The sequence below is a fragment of the Calonectris borealis genome, chromosome 2, assembly GCF_964195595.1.
Source record: "Calonectris borealis chromosome 2, bCalBor7.hap1.2, whole genome shotgun sequence".
NCBI lineage: Eukaryota > Metazoa > Chordata > Aves > Procellariiformes > Procellariidae > Calonectris > Calonectris borealis.
The window spans coordinates 36,062,487-36,082,901 of NC_134313.1; the positions used below are offsets into that span (position 1 = coordinate 36,062,487).

General features: G+C 42.9%; 2 protein-coding genes across 12 annotated transcripts in view; one reads left to right on the forward strand and one right to left on the reverse strand.

Annotated features, from left to right (window-relative positions):
* Window positions 1-10,684, reverse strand: part of GDAP1 (ganglioside induced differentiation associated protein 1) — a 33,964-nt gene extending 23,280 nt beyond the window's left edge. The window contains exon 1 of one of the 2 annotated variants that reach the window (XM_075141629.1): window positions 10,604-10,684. The gene's annotated coding sequence lies outside the window, so the exon portion shown is untranslated. The remainder of the gene's footprint in view (window positions 1-10,603) is intronic. The other variant, XM_075141628.1, reaches the window with a different exon arrangement.
* Window positions 10,308-20,415, forward strand: part of JPH1 (junctophilin 1) — an 85,470-nt gene continuing 75,362 nt past the window's right edge. For all 10 annotated transcript variants that reach the window (XM_075141618.1, XM_075141619.1, XM_075141620.1 and 7 more), the window contains exons 1-2: window positions 10,308-10,802; window positions 17,374-18,130. In XM_075141618.1, coding sequence (XP_074997719.1) covers window positions 10,424-10,802; window positions 17,374-18,130 — 1,136 coding nt within the window. In that variant the 5' untranslated portion in view covers window positions 10,308-10,423. The remainder of the gene's footprint in view (window positions 10,803-17,373; window positions 18,131-20,415) is intronic.

The window sequence follows — 20,415 nt, forward strand, 5'->3', positions numbered from 1 at the left end:
GGGACTGTCTGTCTGATGAAGAAATTCTATTTACCAAAACCTCTCTGAAGGTCTGTAATCACTGGTGATGAAATTGCTAACAAATGAAGGAGGATTTTCAATGAATAGGGGGCCTAAAGCATGGCAACAGGCCTAGATCTCTGGGAAGATGTAAGTGGCTCTCAATAGAGGTATTCAGAAAAATAGCAGCAAGGTGAGCAGTAAGGCTGCTGAACTATTTTTTCTTACAGTATTAAAGCAACACGTATGAAAACTATTTAATTCATTAGCTAATTTACATGAAAATTACCAGAGGAATTAAGGTCTTGAAGGTGTGACATTCCTACAATTTAAAACAAAGCAAAGCCACAAAATACACATCCAGGCAGGAGAGAGAGATGCTTTGCACATCACTAAGAAAACATGAAACAATCCCAATTCTTCTCTGACATGAGAGCTAATACAAACGCTCCAAACAACAGGAAAAGCTTCAGTCAGGCCACAACCCCCTCAGGCACCTGGAAAATCGGTAGGACACAACATCGCAGGACTCGAGCGCTTTGGGTGCTGCTGTTAGTTCTTCAAAGCACAGAACAGGGTGAAGATGGGGGACTTCAACAACCGAGGGACCCACTGGGAAGGTGCCACAGGGCAATTACAGTACCGTGTTACAGGGAAAACTTTTTTTACCCAGCAGATGAGTGACTACGTCAAATCTGGAATACCTTTTCTTTTTAACCAACATGGGTAAACTGACTGAGAATGCAAGGCTGCGGGCAACTTGGGTGAAAGTTTAAGGGAAAATATTTTTTGCAATTCCTAGGAAAAAGAGAACAGAGTTAAAAACAAAAGAGGTGAACTGTAGAGCTGCCAGCTTTTCTGGATGCTTTCAATTGCATTAGGGCAATTGTTTGTATAGATGCTCTGCAAACAGAGCAAACGATTGAGCTTTAAGAGCAAAATAAAAATAAATCTTTTTGGTGGATTATTTTTAAGATGGATTGGTTCCCTGATCCAAATCACAGCTCACTGAAGAAACAGTTGTGCTGGCAGCACAGAGGGCTGGGGGCATGAGAATACCTCAAGCCAGTGTCGGCCAAGACTGTCTTGTAAAAAACACGAACTTTGATTGACTCTCTACTAGGTTTTATTTTATCATAAACTCCAAAAAGAGTAATCTGTTTTCTTAAAGAAATAACGTGAAGGGCATAAACACAAACTACCCCGATGTGAAGGGAAAATGAGATGAGTATCACGAGACAAACTTGACTAAATTGAGAGCTCTCCAATGATCCTGAAACACTAGAAGGAAGTATACACAAGTAGAAAGTAGGTCAAATTACTAAAGGAAGAATATTAGGGAAGAGGGCAAGTATGTAGGGACAAAACCAGAAAGGCCAAATTACAGAACGAGACCTGGTTGGGAAGGAACAGAAGAGGAAACGAGACAGCCCTGTAGTAGGAGGAGGGCGAAGGGGAGGGCTGTGCCACTGCTCAGCAGGGAGGGAAAGCTTTCAGATGCCATGGGGAGATAAACCAAAATGTTAAAAAAGCTTTTTTGTTTCAGTCTTCACTAAAAGAGATATTATGTATTTTGACCGGCAAAGCTGCTGATGATCGTTAAAGGTGATCTAGGCAAAGCTGTGGTACAAGAGTACACACTGTTTACAGTTACTAAGTAATGGTTATTAATTATTAAGTCCCAAGCCTGAAGGATGTATCAAATGCTAAATCTGTACCAAAGCCTTGAACATTCAATACATTCATTAATAACTTTGATCTTGGAAGAGTTCGATTATTGCATGTGCAAATGTGCAAACTGTTAGAAACCAGGAAGGAACTGCGATATGGGATTAAAATTCAAAATGAACTTAACCTAGGGAAGTAATCTTAGGGGGAGAAAAAAGTGTGCAAGTGAACACCTGCTGAGTGAAACTCAACTTCACTACAGTGGGAAGCAACTAGTTAAACAATATTCTGTGGGAAAGGATTAGGACAACAGCAAATCACACACTGAAAACAAGCTGTTACACATCATCTTGTTGTGTGGCGGGGGAAGGAATCATCACATCGCTGATTCCTGGCACTAGTATAAAAGAATAGTGTCATTTGGGAGTCACATGGAATTATGCTACTATAGTATGGCACAATATTAGCCAAATAATGTGTTTTGTTTTCGAAACCAGACTTTAACAAACACCTAACATAACTGGAGAAAGCCCAGATAAGAGCAACAGTGACAGTCAGAGGTCTAGGAAGAAATAATGAAAGATACAGCTTGCTTAGGCTAACAAAAAGGGCTAAAGCAAGACAGGACGGGCCGTCTTCAAACACTTATGAATTTGCGGCAAAGAAGAAAGCAATAAACTGTTTCTATCTTCCCTGAGGAAACAAGACTTGAACTGCAGCAGTTGCAGGATTAAGATCACCATTTAGGAAAAACTTGCTAGGGATAAATCTGATTTTGTAGATCTTTTCCACCTATATAATTTGGGTGGTAATTAGGGTAATCATTATGATGTTACACTTTTCTTCAAATCAAGCATTATAAAATTGAACACATTTGGAGTTCATTTTTTTTTAAAGTGGCTTAAGGTATAGTAATGCACTCATTTTTGTTCTGCAGACATATAAAAAAAAAAAACAAACCACACCAAACCCACACCAAAACCACTACATGTTGACAAGGCCCAGAAACAATATTTTGTCTTTTTTCCATAATTTCATAGGTACTTATAAGACTATTGCATACCTTCATTATAAGATAACCTAATATCTTTATAAATTTTTTAAAAAATATCATTCCAATGCACTGTATCTTACTTGTATGGAGAGTTCTGTCGCTGTTAAAATCACTTCAGAAACAAAGAAAAGGAAGATAAAGGATGCATTTATTTAAAAAAAAAAAAATTAAACTGCATTTTTATTTAAAAATCTAATTCATTTGCTTAGAACAACGCTGAAAATAGAAATCCGGGTACAGAACATACTCATCTTGTTTTCAAGTTAGAAAAGGATCTGTATTTTTGTTTTTATAAGCTTTATCAGCACTTTTGCAAAGAAAATAATAACTCTATTCACTGAGTAAGCATAATATCTCTGGAATTAAATATACTATCTTACTGGCCAGGTCCCAGCTTCAAGTGCAAGGTAGAACTGACACTTACTGATGCAGCTAGGAGAGTAGTTTCATAACACAATGTTTCTCAAATATTATAGCAAATTTTTTTGCAAAAAATCCTGTAGAATTACCGTTCCACTATTCACAGTAACTCATGTGAATTTACAGTAGAGTAAGAAAAAGTAGTACGTTCCTGTCCTAGAAGTCAGACAAGATAATTTCTGTTAAAGTTATACAAAACTACATTTATAAACGTTAATTTAGACTCTAGACATAAAAATTGGCATAAATGTTGTGGCTATTCATATGGAACCAGGAAAGACCTAGTTGTCTTCGAAATTTCTACGCTGTGGCTTTCGTTCTACCTTTACCCCTCTATTTCTGCCTCCCACACAGCAGTCCTGTGCGTGAACTCATCCAATACAATGTGTGCAGCTCACAGAGCTCAGCAGTGAAGCATCCTGCCTCTGTTCTGCAAAGCACTTGAGAACATTCTTCGGAGCTTTGCTTTAATTTGAACACAGATATCTTGCAGATGTTTAATTTAAAGCTCATGTGTAGTCCCACTGAAGTAAATGGGATTACTAAAGTACTTAAAGTAATTCCCTGCTGAATCAGGCTTTTAAGGGTAAGAATAAATGTGCCTAATTTTTATTCATGCATCAGATAACTATAGACTAATAGTTTAAACTCAGCAGTTTTGTATCTAGTTAATATTAAATCTCTGGAGTTTAATATCTTCACCTGCTGCATCTACCATTGCCGCACCAAGGACCTTTTTAAATATAACCCTGCAGGACAGTTTTTGCGTCCACCAGGCACTCATGTTTTGCATACGTACAGTGTCATCCGACCCAGCGCTGTGATGACTTACACAGCAACACAACTACTCAAGGTACACTTTCTCTATTTCGCCAATACACAACAAAAATTGCACTTTTTTGTAGATGATAAATAAACTGCACCTGGACCTTGTATTTTCTCAATGTTACACATATCAAAGACTTCAGAAAAGAACTGTTATAAGGCAGATAAAAAAATAGTGGAAGCAATTACATTTATTTTGTACACAAGAGGTAAACTCATTCATCTACCTGTAACTGCTTACTTCCTGCATACTATGGAGTTTTAGAACTATTTTCAACTTGATACTAGGTGGAAGTGTCCAAGGAAACAAAATCTGTGGATCTAAGGTATTTAACACACACGTGCTACACATTGCATAGGATCATTAACTACACCCTGGCCAGAAGCAAACACAAGGTGGCATGAACTGAAGTTGAGACTCATCAATGCAAAATCTGTCAAGGGAAAAAAAAAAAATCTACAACCTCATCAGCAATGAGACACCATGACTTCTTACATCATCAAGTAAGATGTTGCTAAGAGTTCTCTGCAAAGCAGTTCTATCCTCACATCTATCAAAATTTATCCCCTGCTGAAAATATAGTAAAAGAAGGCTGGCAGTGATGAATCCATCTTCTCATGAAGCGTCAACTTCATTTAAATTGATTACTTCATTTAAATGAATACACCTGGAAATATAAACCACATGCAAAATTACCATTCATTTTAGTGTCACTTGCAGGTCATTAAAAAAAAGACCCACTGACACACTTGTGATAACAGAAAAAAATTATATGATTCCTTCCTAAAATTTTCATTGTTCACCTCTGGCCCCTCCAATCTTGTTGGTTCATCTGATCAAATATTAAACCTATAAAATTTAAATCCAGGGGGTAAAACAAAGGACTAACAGGCAGATACTCATTTCATTAATGCAATGGTACAACATCTCCTAGTGTACAGATGTAAGAATTTAAGGCGGCCCCAATTAGTTATAGGTTTGGGATATGATAACAGACATCACACCAACAGCTTTAGGGATAAACAATTTCTCCCTAAGTAACAGTAGAGTAACATACACGGATCAGTAGTGCAATTACCCAGGTCATTACAACGGCAAATCCAGTTATTCAGTAGTACAATTGTTCAGGTGGAAATGACGGCAAAACCAGTAATTCACCAATACTGAGCCAAAGGAAATACCTGGGCACGCAAGGACTTGCACAACCGTGGTTATCAGCCAGGCCAGCAGGAAGCTGGGCACGGCTGCTTCTTCAGAGGAGCAGCTCAGACCCACGGCGGGGCTGGGGGAGTCCCCCACTTGCTCATCGGACCCACCCGTTCCATTGCTGAGTCACAGAAGCACTGCCTGGACTTGCTAACCAGTCATCCCACCCCACCTCTGCTCCTCCGGTCCTGTCCTGTCCCTGGTGTGCACGGGGCGCAGGAGCATCGTGTAAGGCAATACTGGCCTTACACCTCCGTTGTGCGCACAGGACCCGGAAACACTCTGTAAGGCAATACTAGCCCCACAACAGATAAAACCAATGCTCAGCAGCTCCAGTTCAACCACGGCAACACGTGTGCTACATAAAAATCTGCTCATAGAATAACATGCAATTATAAACAGGGGACCTCAATGACTAGTTTAATTGCATAACAATTTCCCTCTTCTGAGATTTTATGCTAAAACATGACAGGGCTTTATCTTGTGTGAGAAGAAAGAAAACAGAAAAGAGGTTAATATAGAGAGAGTGAAAATAGTAAACTCCTCAAAGCACACGTGCCATCACCACTATTGTTTCCAAACTTTTTCCTGACTGAGAAATGCAAGATATGAAGGGCGTAAAACCTGATGAGCTCAAGAAATAGTCAGAGGATACTGAACTGCATCTTCTTCAGCAACCCCGCCTACTGCAACCTGTTCAGACTTCTTCTCCAGTCTTGGTAATGGCTTTCTACAAAAGCTCACATCGCAATGAAAGTCTCGTTCCTTACCTTCAGTACAATATATAGCCTTGTCCAAAGATACGTGAAAGACTGCATAATGTCTGTGCTACAGAAACAACATTCTTGTCTGTTTTTCCACGCTCCAAAACTATGGAACAAAATTCCCAGGGCACAAAGGGGCATTGAAAGCTTCCCCATTGTCGTGGTTTAATCCCTGCTGGCAACTAAGCCCCACACAGCCCCTCACTCACTTCCCCCCCGGTGGGATGGGGGAGAGAATCAGAAGGGTAAAAGTGAGAAACTCGCGGGTTGAGATAAAGACAGTTTAATAGGTAAAGCAAAAGCCGTGCATGCAAGCAAAGCAAAACAAGGAATTCATTCACTGCTTCCCATCGGCAGGCAGGTGTTCAGCCATCACCAGGAAAGCAGGGCTCCATCACGCGTAACGGTTCCTTGGGAAGACAAACGCCATCACTTCGAACATCCCCCCCTTCCTTCTTCTTCCCTCAGCTTTATATGCTGAGCATGATGTCATATGGTATGGAATATCCCTTTGGTCAGTTGGGGTCAGCTGTCCCTGCTGTGTCCCCTTCCAAATTCTTGTGCACCCCCAGCCTACTTGCTGGTGGGGTGGGGTGAGAAGCAGAAAAGGCCTTGACTGTGTGTAAGCACTGCTCAGCAGTAACTGAAACATCCCTGTGTTATCAACACTGTTTCCAGCACAAATCCACAACATAGCCCCATACCAGCTACTCGAAGAAAATTAACTCTACCCCAGTCAAAACCAGCACATTATCCACCCCTTACTCCATACCATTTATGTCATGCTCAGGTCCCACACTATCCAATACATCCTCATTAACCACCAGCCCCCTTCCCATCTTTTGATACAATACACAGATATCTTTCCCTTTGTCTATGGACCACCCCTGTGAAATGTCTGTAAAATGTCCATAAATGTCCACCAATGTCCACAAAATGTCCATTGAGTTCATTTAGTCCACGACTTTGGGCTCCATGTGTTATGGTGGTCACTCAGAAGAGGAGAGGTGGTGTGCTGCGTGGAGTTACTGCGCACCAAAGCCAGCTCAGGTCAAGTCACTGCTGCACTTGCACTGCTTCTTGTAAGGCTTGTCCTCCACTGGTTCGGGTGGTTCCTGCTCTAGTAATTCCTATAACATGCAACTCAAATCATGAGTTACAACAATTTAAAGGTATATCCATTACAATCGCCACCCCTGGTGCCTTTGGGCCAGGTTAGAGGGTTTGACATTGCAATGAACTCTTCCCCTTGCCCCTAGGCTGGCTAGCAACAAGGGGTTCCTGCTATTACTTCCTACAACATGCAACTCAAATCCCAGGTTACAATAATTTAAAGGTATTTCCATTACAATCTTCACCATTGGCCCCTTTGGACCAGACCATCGGGTTTAACATTGCAATGAACTCCTCCCCTTGCCCCTGCTCCAGCTTGGACTTATCCACACACGGCATCCTTTAGGGGTGTACCTGCTCCAGGTGGAGCCTTATCTATGAGCCACAGTCTCTCCAGGGGTATACCTGCTGCAGCATAGACTTATCCACAGCCACAGTCGCTTCAAGGTGTACCTTCTCCAGCATGGACTTTTCCTTGGGCCACAATCCCTTCAGAGGTATACCTGCTGCGGCACAGACATAACCATGGCCACAGATGCTTAGAGATGTACCTGCTTGGGCATGAGCTTATCCACGGCCACAGACGCTTAGGGGTGTCCTGCTCCCACGTGGACTCATCCACAGGTCACAGTCCCTTCGACTCGAGTTCACACTGGAGTTCCAGCCCGTCCAGTACAGCAGCACAGAAACAGCAGCGATGCCCTGGCCGTCTGCCAGCCCAGGCGCATCCTCATTGCTGTTATCAAAACGTTCCCAGGCACAGCACAGTAAGATGATAAGCAGTACAGCAGTACAGCAAGCAGCGAAAGCAAAAAGCAGCCACTAACGAGCACTAGACTCTAATATATAGTAAAGCAAGGAAGCCCCATGGCAAGCACAGAAGCCTGTCAATAGCTAAGCAGCAATGACAGCTATAAATTCAATCTAGCACATTCCAATCAAACCTGTCATCATCTCGAACCCTCTGAGCCCCATGTTGGGTGCCAAAAAGGACTGTTGTGGTTTAACCCCAGCTGGCAACTAAGCCCCACACAGCCGCTCGCTCACTTCCCCCCCGGTGGGATGGGGGAGAGAATCGGAAGAGTAAAAGTGAGAAAACTCATGGTTGAGACAAAGACAGTTTAATAGGTAAAGCAAAAGCCGTTCACGCAAGCGAAGCAAAACAAGGAATTCATTCACTGCTTCCCATCGGCAGGCAGGTGTTCAGCCATCACCAGGAAAGCAGGGCTCCATCACGCGTAACGGTTCCTTGGGAAGACAAACGCCATCACTTCGAACATCCCGCCCTTCCTTCTTCTTCCCCCAGCTTTATATGCTGAGCATGACGTCATATGGTATGGAATATCCCTTTGGCCAGTTGGGGTCAGCTGTCCCTGCTGTGTCCCCTTCCAAATTCTTGTGCACCCCCAGCCTACTCACGGGTGGGGTGGTGGTGAGAAGCAGAAAAGGCCTTGACTGTGTGTAAGCACTGCTCAGCAATAACTGAAACATCCCTGTGTTACCAACACTGTTTCCAGCACAATCCCACAACATAGCCCCATACTAGCTACTGTGAAGAAAATTTACTCTACCCCAGTCAAAACCAGCACACCCATCTTCTCATGGACAAGGCACATGTCTTTGATCTTGTCTTTTTCTCTTTGTATCTGTGTCTCCAAACGTGTACACAGAGTCTTTTACCCATACCCTACCAGGCAGAACAAGAAATCCCAAAGCCCCTTTTTGGAAAAAAACAAGACTTCATAGCACACACTTCCTCTGATGAGAGAGAAGACAACAGGGGCATGTATTGGATGTAGTGCTCAACTCACTCCTGGAAAGAGCAGAGATACTGCAGCCTGAACTGTGCGAGTGTGGCATCAAAATGTACATAGAATGGTGTTCTGTGAAGCACAAAGCTTGAAAATTCACCCAAGTTAAATGGGTATGTTTAGTATGTGCAATATTTTAACTTCATTTAGGTTTAAGTCAAAACTGCTTATAATTGGGCAGAATTTGGCATACATTTCTGAAGCTTAACTGTCTCAACTTCTGATGGCTTGTGTTCAAATCTTTCATTTGCAATTAAGTTTCTGCTTTTACTCACTGCTACTAACATAACCATTGCTATTTCTCCACTTTTCCAAACCATCTGTGTCCAGACAGTACCACGCCCCAGGATTTATAAGTATGATTCATGCTTTTAACAAAATCCCCATTGAAGAGGAACATTTTCTTTCAGATTGTCTTCCAGTCCTGGTCTATAACTGCGAAAGAACAAAAAGCTAAGATGCCCTATGACAACAGCTTTCAATCCCTTCTCCACTATTTTCTCTATTTCTATACTTCTGTGTTTCTCCTGTCATTTGCCCTTATATTTTTATCTGATTATCAAATATCTGGCAAAGGAGTAGCTGGCAGGATTTAGAGCTATTCAGCCATGGGGCCGAGGGCATAATGAGAGATTCCTTACTAAGTTCCCAGCAGCTCTGTCCTTGAAAGGCCTTGATACCACTCACGTTCCTTGTGCCCCGTGTTTCTAGACCCGTGGTACTGCTGGTTTGCCCCTTTGGGAAGGTGGGCTCCGTATGTGGTTTGGAAAAAGGGACAACGCACAACTCGGCTGTGCTCTGCAGCAACAACTTCAGCTTAAAACTAGTCTTAAAGCTCAGAGAAAGTAAAAATAAAAAACAAAAAAAATCACAGGTAGCACTTGAAAGCGCTTTCCTGTTGCCTACTTGTTGCAGAGTAGGCTCTCCTGTTGCCTACTCTGGCAGTGCGCAGGGGTCGCAGCAACCTGTCCGGGAACCCGGGAACCCACGGGACGGGCAGCGCTGAGGCAGGGCACGGCGGCGCAGCCGGAGCACGGAGCCGACAGCCCCGCCGGGCCGGGCCCCGCCGCCCGCCGGGCACCGCACGCCGTGGGGGCCCCGGCGCGGCTTGCGCGCACCCCGGTCTTCCCCCGCCCGGAGACACGCGCGTCCCCGAGCGCGGGGGGGCACCTTTCCCCGGGAGGGGAGGGTGCACGGAGACCTCCCCCGGGGGCACCGCCTGCTCCCAGCCGCCGCCGGGGGACAAGCCCACCCACGCGCGGCAGCGGCCGCACCCCCCGCCCGCCCGCGGGGCGCGCACCTGCCCCGCAGCAGCGGCCCCGGCCGGGGGCGGTGCCGGGCGGGGGGCGGAGGGGCGGGCAGGGAGGAGCGGGGGGCGGGCGCCGCTTGCCGCCGCGGGGCTGCGGCTGGGCTGGGCGCGGGCGGGCGGCCGGCGGAGCGCTCGCAGTCGCGGGGAGCGCCGGGGCGGTCGGCCGGCGGGCGGGAAGGGAGAGCAGGGCAGGCAGGGCAGGGAAGGCGGGCGGGAGGCGGCGGCGGCGCCGCGCTCGCCCCGCTGCCCTGGATGACGGGCGGCCGGTTCGACTTCGACGATGGCGGCACCTACTGCGGCGGCTGGGAGGACGGGAAAGCCCACGGGCACGGCATCTGCACCGGGCCCAAGGGGCAGGGCGAGTACGCCGGCTCCTGGTCCCACGGCTTCGAGGTGGCGGGCGGCTACACCTGGCCCAGCGGCAACACCTACCTGGGCTACTGGGCGCAGGGCAAGCGCCACGGGCTGGGCGTGGAGACGAAGGGCAGGTGGATGTACCGCGGCGAGTGGTCCCACGGCTTCAAGGGGCGCTACGGCGTGCGGCAGAGCCTCAGCACGCCGGCCCGCTACGAGGGCACCTGGAGCAACGGGCTGCAGGACGGATACGGCGTCGAGACCTACGGGGACGGAGGTGGGCGCCGGCGGGGGGCGCCCCGCACGCGGCGGCGCCGGGGTCGGGGGGGTGGGGGGGGAGGTGCGCCTGCGTGGGCGCGCGCGCCGCGAGCAGGGCCCCTCCCCCCACCCCCGCGCCCGACTGCCGCCCTCGCACCGGCCCCGGGCGCGCGCGGCGGCCCCTCAGGGCAGAGGGGTCTCTCCCCTCTCCGGCCCCGGCCCGGCTCCCTGCGGCGATCCCGGCGGGGAGCGCGCTTCTCGGTGGTCGGCCGCGGCGCCCCGGAGGCCCCGCTGGCGGCCGGGGAGAGCCACAGGTGCCCGGCGCCCGCCCGCCCCGCCCCGCTCCGTGAGGAGCCTCCCGGCCCTGGGCGAGCGTGAACGGCCGCGCCGGGACGCCGGCTGGGCTCGAGCGGGCGGTGCTGCCGGGCTCGTCGCTTTCTCCCGGCCAGCTGGTAAAAATCCGCATTACGACTGCCTGCAGACAGCTTTCCTTTTTGTCTCTGCTGAGGCGGCTGCCGGGCTCCCCGCCCGTGATAACGATAACCGGGGCCGGCAGCGCCTGTCTTGGAGAGAAAGCAGGCGGGCGAGCTCTCTGGCTCGCTCCCTGTACACCGGTTTCCTGGTAAAACAGCGAGGACTTAATAAGAGAGCCCTTGTGCCTTGTTACTTTGCTGGCCGGGATAGCTTTATACACTCGATACACCTGGCTTGTAAACAGGGCGCTGAAGGTAATGAAGTGGGTACGCAAGTTGCGTAAAATCAATGAAACTTGGGTCCACCCTCATGTAATAACTCACATTTTATTAAAATATAGTGTAGTTTTAAACACACTGCTGTAAGTGCAAGCTGTGTTGTGAAATTACAGAGGCCTGCCTCTCGCACCCTTCACCACGAAAAAGCAAATGTTTCTAGGGCTGAGCTCCCGGTAAGTGTGCGGAGAGGATCGGGCAGTCTGCCCTCACGATTAGGTTAGGAGCAATCAAGAAGTCAAGGTTCAGTAAGGTCACTTAGGACTGGCACATATTTGAATGGTCAGTTACAGTTAGTGTAGCTCTCATTTTGTGCACTGCACAAAAAATACACCTGGTATTTTTGAATTCATCTTTTGCTGCTGTAATGTCATTGGTGTCAGTGGAAGTGCCACCTGCAACTTCTGTGGAGTTGCTCTTCAACTTGGTTTGTTCCATTGTAACAGGAAAAACTGGTCTCAGTTTTAGGACTAGAGAGTTTTTGGAGTTTTTTTACAGAAGTGCTGCTCGCTGCAGCTTTGAACAGCATGTTTAGGTAACATGCAAGAAATAGAATTTACCAAACAGAGGTAACGTTCGCATGATGCAACTAAAGGACTAACGCATCTATCGGATCTCTTGATTGATGCTGTTGCTGGTTTCTTCAAGGAATTTTGGTACGAGATTTGTGGTCCAACTTCCAGGATCACATCAGAGAATAGGTATTTTTGTATTAAGGAGAAGAAGAGACATTTACAGTTGGGGTCTTTTTTTTTTTCCTTTCTGAAATACAAAATGTATGGAGTTGGGTGAGATTCATTTCCTTCAGAAAATGAAATGTACTGTGGTTTTTGTACCTTGGACTCTCTTAATCCCCTTGTTTATATGTATTTGTAGCTCTCTGAAAATTGTTTCCTGGTGTGGAAAGTTCTGATGCTCAAAGTCAGCAGACATAGGTGTTTGGGGATTTAAAAAAAAAAAACCACAAACCACACAAAAAGCATAAAAGAGATCAGAATTTTAGTTTCACTTTCACCATACAATAGGCTTTTCAATTTTTATTGTATTTGTTTTGGCTAGTAAATTAGAAGCTGAAGAAAGCTGAATTTGCAGTGGCCATTTTTTTTTTTTATCTTTCCTGGAAAAGTAAATTGCCAGTAAATCTTCTAGGAGTGATTTTCTAAAACTAAAGTTCCTTTTATCTTTTTCTTTAGGCTTCTTGTGGAATTTTAAAATCTCTATAATATTGATAATTGGAGGTAAATTCTGTAAATGTTTACACTTAGACCCCACAGGAGATCCTTTGTCCGAAACAGCATATGAAGTGTGTAGTTTACACTGTAAGATTTTTAACTGAAATCTGTTACCATGGCCCCAGTCTTTTACGTGTTGCAGTTCATATGAACAGAGGGTGTGAAGTCCCATTGATTTTAATGAAAGTACTCATGAATGAAGCAAAGCAGTACGTCATAGATGTTTGCAGATGTGTTTTTGTTTTCGTGCTCTGGGAACAATAGCCGTATTTGTACACCAGAAGAATGTCTGAAATGTTTTTACAAGGAAACCAGATTTACATATGTGTCTTTAACATACTGTGAAATATTTGCAGGAAAGCTCTTCCTTTATTATGACCTGAGAATACGAGCATAGGGAAATAACTGTTTAGACTATGCCAACTGCCAGTTTGTTTTCAAACTCATTAAAATCCAGGCCTCTTTGCTGCTATTTTTTTTTTTCCCTTTCCCCAATATGTTGTTTTAAAATGCATTGGTGGTATTAGGAGATGTAGTTGAGGGAGGGAAAAGGAACATAAGCATTGACAGCGTTCCTCAGTGTTTCTGCACACAACGCTTTGCATGACATGAGTAATATATGTCATGCTGTGTTTAAATGCTTAAAAATTGTCACTCAGTCAAATCTCTGAGGAAAACGCTGTGAATTATAAACCATGATCCTCCGTTCATTGCATGTGCTTATGCTGTGCCTTCAAGTGGCCCGTCAGGTTGTTTCCTACAGCGATCTGGAATTTTGTGCCTCCTTTAAACTCCCTAGATTTTGTTGAATCTGTGAATCTGCGAGTCTACCAGAGTGTTTTTCATGGAGGGACTAAAGCCTAATTTGAAACTTCAGTCTGTGTAAATTAGTTAGCAGTTTATGGCCCTGCCAACAATAGCAATAACAGGCATCTTGCTGTAAGGTCGTGCATTGTCGTTCCTCAGAGGTCAGTCAGTGGCAAATGAATCCTTAAGCAGAGGTCATCAGTAGTACGAATGTTCATTGATTTCGAAGTAGTCGTCTTTCTAGTTGTGTGCTTATCTAACATGTGAGTCTGAAAAGCATGCAAAAATCTTGATGTAACAACGAATTTGTTAAACCACAGAAGATGTAAGTAATGCATAAGAGCGAGTGGAGTAGTTAATAGGTTCTTGGCCTCTCAGCTTTTTCACACAGCGTAGTTTTAAATTTTAGCCGCAAGTAGGCAATGACATTTACAGCTGTAAGATATACTGAGGTTTTTTTGGGAGGGATGGCACAATGTAACTCTAAGGAGACACGTTAGGAAATTATACCTTATAGCAACTTGCCAACGAAAACAAAAGAAAAAAAAAGTACTTTCTAATAGTTCTCGGCCTCAAAATACGAACACCTTTTCAGGGGAACCAATTAAACACCAGATGGATGGTCAGTAGAAGTCATGGCTGAATGTTTCTTTAGTTACAAAGGATACCAAGCCTAACTTTCAGAAGGTTAATGCTGAACAATGTTATTGTTTTATGGTCAAATACAGTTTTAAATTAGCTTGGTAATTACATTGTTAATTAAAATTTTAACATTTGAACCTTACTGGAACTGCTTTGAACAGGCAATTATAATATAAGGTCAAATGGGAAAAGGTGTGTTTGTTGATATATCATTCATATTTATATCTATATGTAGAGATAGGTAAATATCACATATGTTTGTATCTTCATATATGGGAAAAGCTTTTTTATATGCTGTAATATTTAATTATATTGCAATATTAACATACCATATCTTGCTCATTTAAAGTTTTCTAAATTTCTTCTGTTGAAGAAGATGATAATGTTAGAGTCTGATATTGTCAATCAAATTACTGTACAAGTCTCTTGTATCTGCATTCTGGACAATGTCCTCCATGTGCCATTACAATATTTTTCCTGTAAAATGTAAGTTGAAAAAATCAAGGAAAATGAGTCAGCTTTGTAGCAATAGCGTCAGAAGCCTTTCCCTTAATGGATTTGTAATGACAGAAGAGATAGTTAACTGCAAGACTGCACACAATTCCAACTAAATATCCTTGGTATTTTCTAAGGCCCAATTCAGTATGAATCTTCCATTTTTCATTAACTATTTTCTCTTTAGAAGAAGCTGGCATTGATTTTATTTCCCCAGTAGAAAGAAAAATCGGACAAGTAAATAGCACATCAGTTGTCCTTGTTTTAATGCCCTTATGGGCAACAGCGACCACTTCCACTTCTTTCTACAGAGTAGTGAAAAATACAAGTCCTAAATGAATTAAGTATTTTTGAGCTTTGCATGTTTATTAATTAAAACAAAATATTAGTAAGAAAAAAGGCTGACCTTTCGTACTTTTGTAAAATTCCATACTGAAATAAGTTGATTCTACTTCGAGTCTGACACTCAAATAGCAACATGGAGAGCCATAATTATGAGTTGCTGCTCTAATGTAATATTGTGGTATAATCAAAATTAGAATTAGGTTTATTATTTGTAAATTAAATTAACTGGTGCAGAATGTTAGGCAGATTGTTGTATGTAGCGGTAAGTATACGTAGCCAGATTCTTAGCTCCAGCATATCATTACAATACTAGGGGGATCCCAGATGTAATTATGGGCAAAATGTAGTCATTTATGCTTACAAAATATTAATATATTTGTTTAATTAAGAAAAAAATTGCAAAGTGGCTGTATTTTTGCAGTATTTACAGAATACATCATACCAGTGCTTTGTGCTCATGTTTCTATTTGTTCTTCTCCATATGCTGAGTTTTTTAAAATAATCATGTTTCTAGATTCAGTACCCTTACAACCAGTGGAGCAGTAGGTATCCAGGATACAGAGAATGAGAAAGAAACTAAGAAAGTTGTTTGTTTGTGTCAGCAGCCATCTGTTAAAACAAAAACCTTTCACTTGGTAGAATTTTCTACCAACACAAAATATGTTTATGTTGTGGAACCTATCTAGTATTATATAATAAAGAAAGCACACTTGGCAAATTTAATCGCATGTTAACATTGAAATATAACTCAGCAGAAGAGGTAATACAGTAAAGCAGTAGCTGATAGATGATTGACATGTACACGACCAATATAGTATATTTATACAAAGGAGATCGGATCTCAAAGCAAATGAAGCTTTGAGCTACATCTAAAACTGCAGGTATTTCACAGATATTTTCACAAAAATGTAGACAATCACTGATTTTGACATTTGATGGTGCTCCAATTAAATCAGATTAAAATCAAAGCAAGATATTTTAAAGATTGCTTATTTATCTTTCTATAAGAATATTTGGACTCAAAACAGCTTTAAAAAAAACCAAAGAAGCAGTGCTCGGTGGGTGAGAGACTTAATTTTGAAGATCTTAAAGCAGTTTAACGGGAATTAGAGTGAAATGATCTTAGAAAGCAAATTATCTTGTATTGCCAGTTGTGGGGCTCCTGGCACCTTCCTTTGGAACATCTGGTACAAATAGCTTTCAGAGACCAGACACTGGAGTATGTATCTTGTTAAAATGAAAATGCCTTTCGAGAATACAAGAAAAAAAATGTCTGCACTAGTAATCTGATAATGCTGGGTTTTGGCTCAGATGCAACATTGCATGTACTCCGTTACATGGATATCCATGACTCCTCATATCAAATACCATGTTGCTCTTCTTTATACTGCTGTTTAAAAAAAAATTACAAAAATAGTTATGATTGCAACAATGAAATGTGTTTATGATAGAATGGTGTGCAATATTCTGTTTATTACTGCCTGGTCTTTCTTATGTACTGCAGAACAAATGAAAGGTAAAAAAAGTGCTAAAAGGATTGGTGTTTCTGATCTTTCTGTCACAACATAATGCAGAATGCAGTTCCATGTTTACAATACTGGGGATACTAAAAAGTGTTGATGTCAAGAATTCATAAAGAGTAAGATATACCGAGGTTTTGTTCTTCCATTCAAGAACATGCAAAAACTTTAAAATATTTAATTTTACAATAGAGGTTTATAACAGTGGATCCGAAGGCCCATCTGAAGACAAGACAATTTAGTGGATTGTCAAATACGTCCTGACAAGGACAGGTCTGTAGTCACCTTAAACCCAGGACAACAGGATGTTTTTAACTCTCCTACTTGCTCTTTCTGTGAGCAGCTGGAGGCAAGAACCACTAGTGTCCCGCTTCCTCTCTTCCCTCCATCCCTGTCTCCCTCCACAGCTGACCGCATATAACATGGCTCTGCTTCTGCTGACCACCTCATAATCTGACCACCTTAAAAAAATGTTGAGGGAGTCCTGCTTTAGAAATTTCTCTTGAAAATTTTCCCATGTACAGATCCATTAAAAAATGCTTATGATTATAGCTACTGTGTCTTAGTTGCCAAAATAAATTACTTCGGCTGGGAAAGTGAAGGCTTTGTTAAGCGGAAAAATAATTTGTAAGAAAAACAAGCAACAAAAGTAGTTTATCTACTGTGTCATGTGCTATGATTTTTCTGCATTTCTTACCAGAAAAGAGCTGAAAACATAGTATTGCCTGTAGCATACTGGATGTAGAGTACTAGGTCTTCTACAGCTTCCTAAATTTAATTTCTCCTTATTACTTTAAAAGGTACATACCAGGGGCAATGGACAGGAGGGATGCGACATGGATATGGTGTACGTCAGAGTGTACCCTATGGCATGGCAACTGTGATCCGTTCACCCCTCCGAACATCTCTAGCTTCACTTCGAAGTGAGCAGAGCAACGGCACTGTTCTGCATGACGTCACTTCAGACAGTCCAGCTGGAACAAGAGGAGGTTTTGTGCTCAATTTTCACAGTGATCCAGAAGCCATGGGCATTAAGAAAAAAGGAGGCTTATTCAGAAGAGGATCTCTTCTTGGTAGTATAAAACTTAGAAAATCTGAATCTAGGTCATCGATATCTAGCAAACGGAGCTCTGTCAGGAGTGATGCTGCTATGAGCAGAATTAGTTCTAGCGATGCCAACTCTACAATTAGTTTTGGAGACGGTGACTGTGATTATTGCCCTATGGAAGACCATGTTGATGCCACCACTACAGAAACCTATATGGGTGAATGGAAGAATGACAAGCGCAGTGGTTTTGGTATTAGTGAGCGTTCAAATGGTATGAAATATGAAGGAGAATGGCTGAATAATAGGAGGCATGGATATGGATGTACCATGTTCCCAGATGGCACCAAAGAAGAGGGAAAATATAAAAATAATGTTTTGGTCCGTGGAATAAGAAAGCAACTTATACCAATACGAAACACAAAAACTAGAGAAAAGGTGGATAGAGCAATAGAGGGTGCACAGAGAGCAGCTGCCATGGCAAGAACCAAAGTGGAAATTGCAACTTCAAGGTATGTTATCGCGAAATATGTTTGTTCATCACTGAATTTGCAGAAACAAAAATGTGTTACAATATGTGAGCTCTTACGTTGACAAAAGACTCAAAAGTGCAAGGGTGTAAATGTTGTCTTTAGTGAGTACTTGCTCACCTTTCAGTTTTATGTTGTAACTCTGTTGACTTTAGTGACATTACACCTTTCAACCTTAGAACTTCAACTCATTTGAGTAAAGATGTTCATGTATGTTCCATAATATACCATGAAAGTAAATTTCCACTGCTCATACATTTCTGCTTTTACTCAAGAGCTGCTGCATTATGCCTTTAAACCTGTTTGAAAAATAAAACTAGTCAGAAAACGTAGAGAATGATTTGGGGGATATGAAGTGAGTATCTTCCCATAGACATGCTCCAGTTATGCTTATTGTGTTGATTTTTTGGGTAGCATCTGAGCCTCACTGAAGTTGCATATTTGAGCATCTTAAGATGCATCTGTTTATCTGAGAGACTGTGGTATGAACAGTGTAAGAATAATGGTCAGGGCTCTTGTGCTTAGAGGTTGTTGATTTGGTTGCCAGGACAGTATCTGCCAAAAGAGTTCTGTATGAGGACTCTTTTGTTTTGGAGCATGCTTCTCCTGCAATCTGAATTAATCTAGATCTTATGACCACCACTTCAAATAGTGATGGTCGTCTTCTCCCCACCCCCCTGCCAAGTGTGTGAGATGGGAGAAGTGTACGGGTGTTAGTAGTGGGGAAAAAATGGCATTGTCACTTTGAACTCCTAACCAACAACCAAGCAAAATTGTCTGAAATGGAACTGTCATAAATTAAATCAGTATAGACAATTTTAGTAGGTTTTACTATTAAGTCTGAGAGCTCTTTAAAAAGCTGTTTAATTCTTAATGCCTTCCATTAAGTTTCTGTGGCAGTTTCTCTGTTGTTGGTTTTCGTTTGTTTCCTCAGGCAGGCTTTTCTTGAAATATGCTATGGACCAAAAAAAGAACCTAGAAATGTGCATGAAAGAAAATCTTTATGCTATTTTAGAAAGAGGATGTCACATTATACTTAGAGCTGAACAACTGATTCCTGATTTAGTGTGGTCAGTAGTGTGTGCTCAGTGACTATCCTTTTTCTGACAGTCATAAAGGATACAGAAAAGACCAAAAACTGCGTAAGTGGGAAAGCTTGAATACATGGATGGCTCATAGCGAAAACTAGTTGAGAGATGAAGAAGTTAGCATACTGTTAAAGAACCTTTCTGAGCACTGATCACCTAAGTAACTAGAGGGTAGCATATACTCAATTACTTCTATAAATATATGTAAAGCATTATATGACAGCATACCACATTAGCAAAACAGAGCAGTAATAGCTAACTTTAAGAAATTACTGGATCCCATTCATGTTCTGTCGGTACCTAAGCCCTAGTTCTGAAAAAATTGAGGTGATGGGATGTGTGGATAGGGGGAGTTAGCACTCTGAGTCCCTATAAAGCCATTAGAAAGCTGTGCCATGTATGCAGTTTCTCTTTAAGAAGGGATATGTCTCTGAAGTGTTTTATTTGCTGTTTCTTCCCTTCAGTTTTTGGTGAAGTACAGAGTTCAAATTGCTTCTCGAACAGTCCATGAAAACAATGTTTATTTCTTGTAAAGATGTTTTTGAAAGTGCAACAACAGAAGGCATCAGTTGTAGTGCAGCTGTGGCCGTGGGCTATTTCTTTGGTTTTTCAGCTGAGAATCTCTCGGAAACAGTCCCACGAATACCAGTCTGGATAGCAAGATTGCAGATTCAGGTTTCCTCTCTTTTAGTTAGTGCCTTTGCACTAACTGTACAGGCACTGAGTCAAAGGCAAAGAGACCTGATACCTAGTCAGGTAACATCAGGCATAAAGATTACATTAACTTCACTTGTGTGTGCATGTCAGACTCACCTAGTAAGGATGGCACAGTTCTTCCCATCTCTCGAGTTTTCAGAACTGCTTCTAGTATCAACCAGTGGAAGCAAGACCATGGCATTATGTGAACTAAGGGACTGCCATACTGGCAGAGTCAGTAACGCTGACTGTCTAAGAGCCAGATCATCTGGAATAGATTCTAGAAAAGCATTGAGGAAGAAACTTCCACTTCGGACAGTTGCTAAATTCTAGGCTGACTGGATTGGTATAGTTTCAGGATGAGAGAATTTGTTTCTGTCCCACTGAAACTTGAGTATCAGTACTGGTTTGTGACTGCTTTTTTACCAAACTGATACATTAATAACTTATTAATCCTTCACACGGTAGCATTCCTGCAATGTC